The 12,166-nt window shown below is 40.2% G+C and overlaps 1 protein-coding gene across 1 annotated transcript in view; it reads right to left on the reverse strand.

Annotated features, from left to right (window-relative positions):
• The window catches only part of AIDA (axin interactor, dorsalization associated), a 39,341-nt gene that overhangs the window by 10,024 nt on the left and 17,151 nt on the right, over positions 1-12,166 (reverse strand). The window contains exons 5-6 of the mRNA XM_058700538.1: positions 7,120-7,183; positions 6,786-6,892 (exon numbers count right to left, since the gene is read on the reverse strand). Coding sequence (XP_058556521.1) covers positions 6,786-6,892; positions 7,120-7,183 — 171 coding nt within the window. The remainder of the gene's footprint in view (positions 1-6,785; positions 6,893-7,119; positions 7,184-12,166) is intronic.

The following is a 12,166-nucleotide window of genomic DNA, read 5'->3' on the forward strand; positions in this document are numbered from 1 at the left end:
TTCTTGACCTCTAACACCAAAGATTAGTTTTATGTGTTTAAAATGCCTTTCTCTGTTAATGGTGTCTTCTAATTACAATACATGCTCAATGTTAATACAATCAATTTCTTTTTAAATTTTTTTTACACTTATTTATTTTTTTTTGAGAGAGAGAGCACAAGTCGGGGAGGGGAAGAGACAGAAGGAGACACAGAATCCGAAGCAGGCTCCAGGCTGTCAGCACAGGGCCTGATGTGGGGCTCGAACTCACAAACTGTGTGATCATGACCTGAGCCAAAGTCGGACGCCTAACTAACTGAGCCACCCAGGAGCCCCTATAATCAATTTCTTAACTCTAAATTCCTTTATACTCACTGCTTTCTGTGTCCTATTCAAGAATCCTTCCCCATTCCAAGATCACGAAGGTATTTTCTTATCTTGTAAGAGCCTTATTGTTTTTCCATCTGCATTTAATTCTACAATCCACTTTGAATACATGTTTGTCTTTGGTGTGTGGAAGGAGCCCAAGCCCATTCTGTCCAACATGGACACCCAACTGTCCCAGAACCACTTATTTAAGAGCCCATCATTTCCCCCATTGATCCACAGGGCACCTCGATCACAAATCAAGCGTGGGCTGTTCTGGGCTTTCCATTCTGCCTCACAGGACCATCTCTTAAACTTGCAAGGCTATGTAGTTTCTTAATGACTGTAACTTTGTAAGAAGCCTTGACATTTGGTAAAGCAAATTCTCCCCTCGACATTACTTTTCAAGGGGCAACTATATTTGGCCCTTTGCATTCCCATGTAAGTTATAAAAACAGATCTCAAGTTCTTTAAAAAAAAAAAAACCTTTGGAATTTCAGTGAAGTTCAGATCGATTTTACAGTCACATCTTTACAAACTGCTTCTTCTAATCCATGAACTGAAATATACCTTTCAACTTATTAAAAAGACAACATCTCTTGATAGTTTTATTATTTTCTTCACAAACATCTTATACTTTTTTAAATTTTAATTTTTTAAATTTGCATCCAAATTAGTTAGCATATAGTGCAACAATGATTTCAGGAGTAGATTCCTTAGTGCCCCTTACCCATTTAGCCCACCCCCCCCACACACACCCCCTCTGGTAACCCTCTGTTTGTTCTCCATATTTATGAGTCTCTTATGTTTTGTCCCCCTCCGTTTTTATATTATTTTTGTTTCCCTTCCCTTATGTTCATATGTTTTGTCTCTTAAAGTCCTCATATGAGTGAAGTCATATGATTTTTGTCTTTCTCTAATTTCACTTAGAGTAATTTCACCCTCCAGTTCCATCCACGTAGTTGCAAATGGCAAGATTTCATTCTTTTTGATTGCCGAGTAATACTCCATTGTATATATACACCACATCTCCTTTATCCATTCATCCGTCGATGGACATTGGGCTCTGTCCATACTTTGGCTATTGTCGATGGTGCTGCTATAAACATCGGGGTGCATGTGTCCCTTCGAAACAGCACACCTGTATCCCTTGGATAAACACGTAGTGGTGCAATTGCTGGGTCGTAGGGTAATTCTATTTTTAGCTTTTTGAGGAAACTCCATACTGTTTTCCAGAGTGGCTGCACCAGTTTGCATTCCCACCAGCAGTGCAAAAGAGTTCCCCTTTTTCCGCATCCTCACCAACATCTGTTGTTGCCTGAGTTGTTAATGTTAGCCATTCTGACAGGTTGAGGTGGTATCTCATTGTGATGATGAGTGATGTTGAGCATTTTTTCATGTGTCGGTTAGCCAGCTGGATATCTTTTTTGGAGAAGTGTCTATTCATGTCTTTTGCCCATTTCTTCACTGGATTATTTGCTTTTTGGGTGTTGAGTTTGATAGTTCTTTATAGATTTTAGATACTAACCCTTTATCTGATATGTCATTTGCGAATATCTTCTCCCATTCTGTCGGTTGCCTTTTAGTTTTTCTGATTGTTTCCTTGGCTGTGCAAAAGCTTTTATTTTGATGAGGTCCCAATAGTTCATTTTTGCTTTTGTCTCCCTTGCCTCCGGAGACGTGCTGAGTAAGAAGTTGCTGCGGCCAAGATCAAAGAGGTTTTTGCCTGCTTTCTCCTTGAGGCTTCTGATGGCTTCCTGTCTTACATTGAGGTCTTTCATCCATTTTGAGTTTCTTTTTGTGACTGGTGTAAGACAGTGGTCCAGGTTCATTCTTCTGCATGTTGCTGTCCAGTTTTCCCAGCACCACTTGCTGAAGAGACCGTCTTTGTTTTATTGGATGTTCTTTCCTGCTTTGTCAAAGATTAGTTGGCCATACGTTTGTGGGTCCATTTCTGGGTCCTCTATTCTGTTCCATCGATCTGAGTGTCTGTTCTTGTGCCAAAAGGTCTTATACTTCTTTTGTTGGATTTATTACTAGGTATTTAACATTCTATGATACTCTAACAAAAGTTATTTCATTTTCTAAGCAATTGTTGCTTGTTTATAGATAGAATCAATTCTTAAGTACAGACTGTTTTTTTCTAACCAAGGAACCATGCATGCTAAACTTTCTTATTAATCCTAATTACTCACCTATTGATTCTTTTACATGTACTATGTATATATTCATCACATCTACAAATAAAGAAAAGGGATTTTCTGCCCCTAATGTTTATCTTTTATTTCTTTTTCTTCTCCTAGCACACTGGCTAGAACTTCCAGAACAACGTTAATAAAAAGACGTAATAGCCGGCACTCTTACTCCCGGCCTTGTTCTCGATCTGAAAAGGAAAGCTTCAATTTTTACCACTAAGTATGATTTTGGCTCTAAGTGTCCCTACAGAAGTGTTTTGTTCTCAGTATGCCAGAATTTTTTAAACTCAAGAATAGATTTAGAATTTAATTTAAACATTTTCTGCACCGACTGAGAAGATGGAGATTTTTCCTCAATCCATTAAGGTGTATCACCTTGGTGTACTTTGTTTATTTCACAATATATTCTCAAAAATCCCTCATTAGTTCATGGAGATTTTCCTACTTATTATCTATAGTGCTCTATGTATCAGAGTTTACTCCACCAATCTACGTATGGTATTTAGGTTGTTCCTAATATTTTACTATTACAAGTAATAGCACAATAAATAACCTGATGTATATGCCAGCCTTTTTTTTGTTCTTTGTTCTCATTTTATTGGAGGTATAACTTCAGAATAAATTATTAGAAGCAGGATTGCTGGACCTAAGAACAAAATGTCTACTTTTGTTGTCATCGATGAATTCCCCTCCAAAGGGGCTGTACCTTTTTGTACTCGCACCAGCCCCACAGCCTCCGCAACAGCAGTTTTAATTTGTATGTCTCTTACTATAAGTTACATATCTTTTCCCATATTTAAGGGCTCTTTGTATGTATTTGTGTGTCTGTATGTGTGTGTAAACTGTCCATGGCCTTTGTGCAATTTTCTAATATGCTTGTGGCCTTTGTTGTCACAAGGTAAAGGTTTCTTATACATTAAGGTTGTTGGGTCCGTATTTGTCTTACTCTGATTATGGCTTTTCTGACAGTCAAAAGGGGACTGCTTATCCAACTTTAAAGCCAATGGTAGAGTCTCCTTTTACGAAAGCCTATGTTTTTCCCAAGTGAATATTAAAATTGTTTCCACATTAAAGAGGTAAATTTCATTCTTTTAGTTTCAAAAATAAAGGCGTACATATATTTAAGCCTACATAAGAGATAAATCAACACATTCAACATAATAATTTTGAAAGAGCTAAGCCTGTATTTGAGCTTCTCACTTAATAGGAAAATGTTTTTTAAAATCTTGAAAATGGTGCCTTGGGCTACTTTTGAATTCATATTGTTTTGGCTTATGATTTAAGTAGCTTTACTATTCAACATTGTCAATACATTTGCTGGACATAAATAACAGGTTGTCAATTTATAACCTTTACTTAGATGAAATCTACCAAGCCTACCTTTAGAACAATTAAATCTCATTTTCGCTTAAGCCAGTTATTCAAAAGAAATTTATTGTTTGCCTGTGAGGTTTTAAATTTTTGAAAAGAGAAAGTAGTGTCAGGAAATTTCAGATTCTTAAGCTTTTTTTTTCTTCAAGAAAGGTTGGCTGAAAGTCATTTTTGATTTTAAATGGGAAAAAACTACTCTGAGTCAATATTGTACCACATATGAAACCTCATTCCTCATCAGCCTTACAGTGGTAGTGGTTACATAACTGTGCATTTGTCAAAACTCATAAGGCTGCGCACTAAAAATGACGAGTTAGATATGTAAATGATACTTCAATAAATCTGACTTTAAAAAGCCACAAAAAACTTACAATTCAAGAAATTATATAAACACAAAAGTGACAAATAAAAAGTCACAATTCCTAGAACCCTCTTGCTACCAAGATGCGGACACTGCCTAGGCATCACTGAAATGTTGGATTCCCTCAAAGTAACAAGGAAAAAACTTTTTGTCTTGCTTTACAATTAAATGTTAAATGCCACCTTCCTATTTCAGTGGTGATTTCAATAGATATAATCTTACAAATTACTTTTTAATAACATTCATATCACAAACTAAATTCAGTTAATTAAACTAAACGTGCTCTTTCTTACTTTTAGGAAAAAGAAATTCAGGGAACAAAAGGTTTGGTAACCTTCCTGTGTCTCTAAAATGAGATATCACAATGCAATACCAGAATACAAAAATTTATTTAGCTTGGGTTTAATCTTACGGAGCAAATGGATTTAATTTATGGTGTTAGTTTCTTTTCAACTCAGCAACCCGAACCCCACAAAGACCTTAATCTGTACCATGGTTCGCATCATCTGCTAAGGATCCCGTTTGCCACAGAAGTGCAGTAAGTGAGCAAACAACCAAATCGGACTGAAATTTACAGCACTGGAAGCTACACCAATTACAACATGTGGTTTGAAAAGAGAATAACGGTTATTCAGTCAGTAAAACAGCAAAATGATTTCTCTCACCCCCTTGAAATTTCCTATGTAAATGACAAAAGTAAGAAAAACACCCCATTCCTCGTCAAGCAAAGCAGGCTGGAAATAATGCCCTGCGACCAAAGAAACATTCCCAAGAACAGCCACCGTTACAGTGCCTGTGATTCCCCCAGTAACCCGGAGCATAGGTACCGCGACCGTCCACTGAAGGGTGGTGAAGGGAAAAGCAACAGTGGTCACCACATACTCAGCATACGACACACACTGTGCTCAAAGCTTCAGACCTAGTGCCGTGCTTAACCTTCACAGTAACCTTATAACTTAGGCACTACTATTATCCCATTCTACAAATGAAGAAATTGAAGTGCAGACTGGTTGAGGAAACAAGGGCAAAGTCCTTCAAGTAGTCCTTGTCAGAGCCTAGTGGAACTCCAGCCCACGTATCTGTTGGTTCAAGCCTATGCTGTTCCTACCCCAGAATGCCTCCCCCCAGGGAGTTCCAAAAATACTGGAATATTACTATACTTTCATTACCAAGAGAGCTATCTGCATGACACACAGACTGTATTTAGATCTGCCGTAAAGCTTCCAGAGTCTATTTTAAAATGCACGATAACCTCATAGCCTATTGCTATCATTCCGAAGTGGACCAGTTTACCACAAAGGAAAACTACGCACTGTGTAAGACCAGAAAAGAGTAAACCAGTGCTTGGGAGAAGCAAGAAACTAATCCAGGGTGCCTGCCTAGGTCACTTACACCAAGGGAAGATCCTCACTGAGATCTTCTGCAAATAAAGAAGGCTTGCCATACATTACTGGCTTTCCTAAATCAGGATGGGAAAAAGGGCATTTGCTCAGCACCCACTCCCCCTGGATCCAGTTTTCTTTTTTCTTTTTATTTTTTATTTATTTATTTTTTTCAACGTTTTTTATTTATTTTTGGGACAGAGAGAGACATAGCATGAACGGGGGAGGGGCAGAGAGAGAGGGAGACACAGAATCAGAAACAGGCTCCAGGCTCCGAGCCATCAGCCCAGAGCCTGACGCGGGGCTCGAACTCACGGACCGCGAGATCGTGACCTGGCTGAAGTCGGACGCTTAACCGACTGCGCCACCCAGGCGCCCCTGGATCCAGTTTTCATGACTACTCGTGATTCATTAAAGAAGTGCTTATGATAGTGTACAGAAAACAGTTAACACAGCAGGCCTGAGACTCATTCCCACAAAGGCCTCCTGGCAAGGGCACCCCTTGGCTAGAACCCAGGAACTTGGATGTGGGGCATGTTCCCACCATTCCCCAGTAAGAGTGGCTACTATCCATAAACTGTGCCAACAATATGGCGTACGCTGAATATGTGCCTTCCTTCTGCGAGTCTGGAATTCCGGCCAGAGCTAAGCAGAGGGTGTCTTTGTGATCAACCCCCATTACAGCTGTGGGCACGGAATCTCTAACTGCTTCCCTCAGAGACAAGATTTCACATGGAGCACAAGGTACGTGACTCACTGGGAGAGGACTCTCAGAGGCCTGCACCTGGTTTCCTCCAGACTTCACCTTTTCCCTTTGCTGACTTTGTTCTGCTCTTTGCTCATTGCAGTAAATCATAGCTGTGAAGACACTATATGTTAAGTCCCGTGAGTCCTCCTAGTGAATCCCTGGACCTCAGGGTGGTCAGGTTATAGGTAGTGAGATACTTCCAGACTATACTTACAAAATGGCTACAGTCAACAACATGGCGGTGAAAATTCATTTTTAAGATTGGCATGAGCTCTGGCATGCTCTGGCATGAGCTCTACTTCCCAGTACCAAGTACCCAAATAAGTTCTCAACACCCTCACACTGGATTCAGTTATGTCCAGTTTGAAATGAGGGATACTCACCGGGCACTCGAGCAGGAAAGGAGTCTGGGGACCCCGCTCCAGCACCGCCCTCTTCTTCTTCATCTTCAAATTCCAGATTCTCTTCTTCACCAGGTGCTAAAATTCTTCTACATGTAGAAGAGCAGATAAAATAGTGAGCTACCTAAACAAATACACTAGAGAGGAATCACAGCCACTCATTTCACAGTTAAGACATTGATGCAAAAATGCTGACAAATATATTGCTGTATTGATATTAAAGATGGTAATGTTGATATAAAAATTTAGAAATATCTGAAAAATAAGTATAAGACAATGAAATGAAAAGACAAATAGTGGTGCTTATTTATTTTACCTTAAGGGGACAGGCTGAACGTCAAATGGAAATTCTTTATTATAGGTAAGAATATTCTTTAGGACTAGAATAAAAACAGAGAGGAGGATACATAAATTCTTCCATGGATCAAAACAAAAAGTTTTATTGGAAATGGCGGATTTTTAATCAGTTTTACTATGCATGTTAATACTTAAAAAAAATTCCCAATCGTAGAATCATTCAGAACCACAATATACTTGTCCGTTGAAGGTCTCAGCAAAATGAAAATATGTAATACACGGCAGGTACCAGTACTTTGTCAGATCTCCAAGGAGAGTTAAGTTCCAGAGTCTCAGAGCCCTCATGGAAAATAAACTCCAAAACAGTTCTTTGTATAAGGTCCCAGTGAGATACGGGGCAGCCGAGAAAGAGAAGACCTCCCTCCCTGCAGTTCTTCATTTAAAAGACCGGTATTAAAGATAACCAATTAGAGGTACACGAGCTCATTCTGGTCTCTGCCCTGATTAGATTTCCCCTCAACTCCATAAAACTGGCAAAACTGGATAAAACTGGTTATAATTTCCACACGTCATTTACAATAGTTTATTGCAGACATATACGTACTTACATACACAGACACACACACAAAGAAGGATTTATCCTCAAGAAGTCTCTCGGTAACATGGCGCCCACCACCTCTGTATTCTAACGTGGCCGATGATTACATTCTGGCAGGTAAACGTAAAGAGATTCTATGATTCTGCCTGCATTTGGGAAGGCACTAGAACTACGGGTACCTTACAGAAGCACTGTTAAGTGTGTAATTCAGTGCTTCGTAGCTGGTGCTATGGGTTTTCAGTAACTACCTGCAATTGTATGAAGGTGAAGTCATGGTGATAACTGAGCAATCCAAAACGTTCCTATGATTTCGTACTCAAGTTATTCAGCCTTGTTCTGGAGTGCTGTAGTCTGAGGATACAATAGCCATGGCATAAATATCGTCCCAAAGTAGGAGACCCCAGGGCACAGACTGTGATCATCCGACTTACTCCAACAGCAGTCGGGGTGCTTACTGGACTTCTCTGTGCACTCTTAGCGAGTCCTTCAGTGAGAGAGAGGCCTGTGCTTGTGTCTACCTTCTCATTCGTTCTTATTCCCTCTCTCCCCCTAGCTCTTACCCTCATCTTTCCTCTCTTTTTCTTCTCAACAAATGTGCACCAAGTGCCCACAATGTTCCGGTCACTGTTTTAGGTGCTAAAGGAATGGCAGTGATCAAGACAGAGGGTTCTTGCTCTCATCTATGGATCTGAGACTCTAGTCGGGAGAAGCAGACAGTAAATAAACCGACAAATTAACAAGACAGTGTTAGACTGTGATTAGCGTTAGAAAGGACAGTCAGGACGAGTGTGTAAGCGGAGTACAGGGTGGACTTTAGCTCAGGTGGACAGGGCAGGCCTCTCAAAACTAACTTGTTGGAAGACATGTGAACCGTAACCTGGAAAGAGGAACTGTCCATAAGTAGCCCCGGGGCAAGGGCTTTCTAAGTATTAAGAAACAGGCTAGAGGGGCGCCTGGCTGGCTCAGTGGGGGCAGCGTGCAACTGTTGATATCGGGATTGTGAGTTTGATCCCCACCAGGGGTAGAGAGATTACTTAAAAATAAAATCTTAAAAAAAAAACCCAACATGCTAGAGCAATCACAAAGGCTCTGAGGCAGGCCCTCGCTCGGCTTGTTCAAGGAAGAAAACAGGCTACATAACTGGAGTTTGGTAGGCCAGAGGGAAGAGGCACAAGATCTGAATCTGATCTTAGCCCTGTAATTATGTCAACTGTCACTGTGTCATTCACGGAACTACTCTGAATCTCAGTTTCCCCAATTCTAAAATGGGAACACTACTTCGGTCACAGACTGTTGAGAGAATTAGTACATATGAAATTGTATGGGAAATTTTAAGTCCCATAGAAGTATAACCCCACATTATTATACAGCTATAATTATTCTATATATACAGAATATATAATTTTACATATATATATATAATAATAATTATATTATTCTCTCCACGGTATTTAATATTTTGGGTCTCACTGAAAAGCATGATTTTTTTTTTTTAATTTTTTTTTTCAACGTTTTTTATTTATTTTTGGGACAGAGAGAGACAGAGCATGAACGGGGGAGGGGCAGAGAGAGAGGGAGACACAGAATCGGAAACAGGCTCCAGGCTCCGAGCCATCAGCCCAGAGCCTGACGCGGGGCTCGAACTCACGGACCGCGAGATCGTGACCTGGCTGAAGTCGGACGCTTAACCGACTGCGCCACCCAGGCGCCCTGAAAAGCATGATTTTTAAAATTATAAAAACATCCTTTCTAAACTTGTGCATGATTGCTCATTGTGAATAAACTATTAGTTTAACTCCAGTATCACAGTATTGTGCTAAATACTAAGAATAGGGAAGTGGGTGACCAAAAACAGACCATGTATCATTCATATCAGAAATGAAAGCTCTGGGGGCGCCTGGGTGGCTCAGTCGGTTAAGCATCTGACTTCGACTCAGGTCATGATCTCACGGTCCGTGGGTTCGAGCCCCGCGTCGGGCTCTGTGCTGACAGCTCGGAGCCTGGAGCCTGTTTCGGATTCTGTGTCTCCCTCTCTCTCTGGCCCTCCCCCGTTCATGCTCTGTCTCTCTCTGTCTCAAAAATAAATAAACGTTTAAAAAAAAAAAAAAAAAAAAAAAAGAAATGAAAGCTCTGAGGGCTGCCTGGGTGGCTCAGTCGGTTAAGTGTCTGACTCTTGATTTCGGCTCAGGTCATGATCTCATGGTTGTGGGACTGAGCCATGCATCAGGTTCCGTGGTTGGGTGGGGAGCCTACTTAAGATTCTCTCTCTTCCTCTCCTCTTCCCCTGCTCGCACGCACGTGCACTCGCTCTCTCCAAAAAAATAAAAAAATAAATAAAATAAAGGAAATGAAAGCACTGAAATGATACTTTAATTATACAAAGGGGAAAAAGAATCCTTACCACATATGTAAAAAAATCAATAAAGAAGTCAAAAATGGTATCAGTTATTAAGAGTATCTCGTGTCTGTACTATAATACAAGCACTGAACAGTATTTCTTCTCTTAGGTATACCACTGCTTTGAAAACGAAATGTTCAATTAGATATTTAATTTGTATGAGTAATTTCAGAAGGAAAATAACCAATCTTTTCTCATTTTCTGTAATTGTAGGACAGGTTTCTATTTTCACCAACTATGGAATAACAGATTCTGATGTCTTTAGACTTTACACAGGACTTTTCTTCCACCAATACCAGTGCTGATATTTTAGGATATTTGGAGAAGAGAAGCAGTTTGTAACTTCCTGGAAGGTGTTCTTGTGAGCACAGAGTCACAGAGTCCATCAAGGCTGGCAGCTGACGGTGCACCCGTGCTGATAAGCATCCGGCACCCCTAGCCCACTGTCACACAGCCTGGCCTGCCACCCGCCACAAGGTCACACTCTGAAGATGACACACAGTTACCAAAACGTGTTCTGCTTGTGCCTAATTCGCTTCATTTTTCTTTTTTTCTTTTCTTTTAATTAAAAAAAAAATTTTTTTTTTAACGTTTATTTATTTTTGAGACAGAGAGAGACAGAGCATGAACGGGGGAGGGTCAGAGAGAGGGAGACACAGAATCTGAAACAGGCTCCAGGCTCTGAGCCATCAGCACAGAGCCCGACGCGGGGCTTGAACTCACGGACCGTGAGATCATGACCTGAGCCGAAGTCGGCCGCTTAACCGACTGAGCCACCCAGGTGCCCCTCGCTTCATTTTTCTGAGGGACAAAATGAATAAGCACTACCTTCCCATCCGAAAAGTTATGTTTTAAATTACAGGGTAAGATTCCCTGAAGACATTCAACCCTATTCCACTTAAAAATGTGCCAAGTCCGTATGATATGCAGAGCGCTACAGTGGACTCTGTGGGGAAAATACACAGGTTATTCACAATCTCCTTGAGGGGAGAAATGAATTAAGAATCATACAGGGTGGACTACGATAACAGATATAAAAAATGCTCCTATGAAAGACAGAAGGTAGGGATGCCTGGGTGGCTCAGCTGGTGAAGTGTCTGACTTTCCGTTTCAGCTCAGGTCACGATCTCATGGTTTTGTGGGTTCAAGCCCCACGTCGGGCTCTGTGCTGACAGCGCGGAGCCTATGTGGGATACTCTTTGTCTCTGCCCCTTCCCCGCTCACACTGTGTCTCTCTCAAAATAGATATATAAACTTATTTAAAAAAAAAAAAAAAAAAAAAAAGGACAGGAGGTAGAGCTTAATTAGGGAGAAAAATCTTTCAGAGAAAGGTGGGATTAATCTGGGGCCTCGAAGGATCAATCAATGGAAGGACTTTACAGGTGACAGGGGCAGGGGGATAGGTTTCAGTAAGAAGTAGTATATTACCAAGGACTAACAAAAGAAAATGAAACAAATAGTACTTTCAAGATCTTAGTTGTAGTACGAATTTCAGACTACACTATCAAGAGATCTCTTTTAAAACTTTAAAGCAAAAATACATTAGCAGAATAAACTGAGTTCTATGTATTAATTTTTCTTTCCTTCTGGCCTTAGAAGATGCAGAAGCTAGCCTGACTCAATCTGAAATATACTCAAATACCAATTTGTAGAAAATGTTTCATTCTGATCAAGTAACTAACTCATAACCAGTGCCTCGCTTTGATAAATGCAAAATTACAGAGCATATCCTGAGATATAACATATACATTTACATTCCTTGAAGACACAACAGCAAATTAAAATCACCCAAAAAGATAATTAAGTACCAAGAAGGTCCAAATGCACTATATAAATTCAAAGTATAGCAAAATAAATCCCAATAGTACTATCTTTGCTTCCCATCCCCACCCCTAATCTTAAAAAAATAAAAACAAGCAAACAAACAGACACAAAAGCAAGAAACAGAGGATTAATGCAGGGTTTAGTCCAATCTTCTACTAACACATGGGTCGCTTGAACTGGAAAACCATAATCTTTAGGGTTGATGTCAATACCGCACCATTACAGATATTAACAACACAATATGGT

This window comes from Neofelis nebulosa, chromosome 15 (assembly GCF_028018385.1).
Source record: "Neofelis nebulosa isolate mNeoNeb1 chromosome 15, mNeoNeb1.pri, whole genome shotgun sequence".
Taxonomy (NCBI): Eukaryota; Metazoa; Chordata; class Mammalia; order Carnivora; family Felidae; genus Neofelis; species Neofelis nebulosa.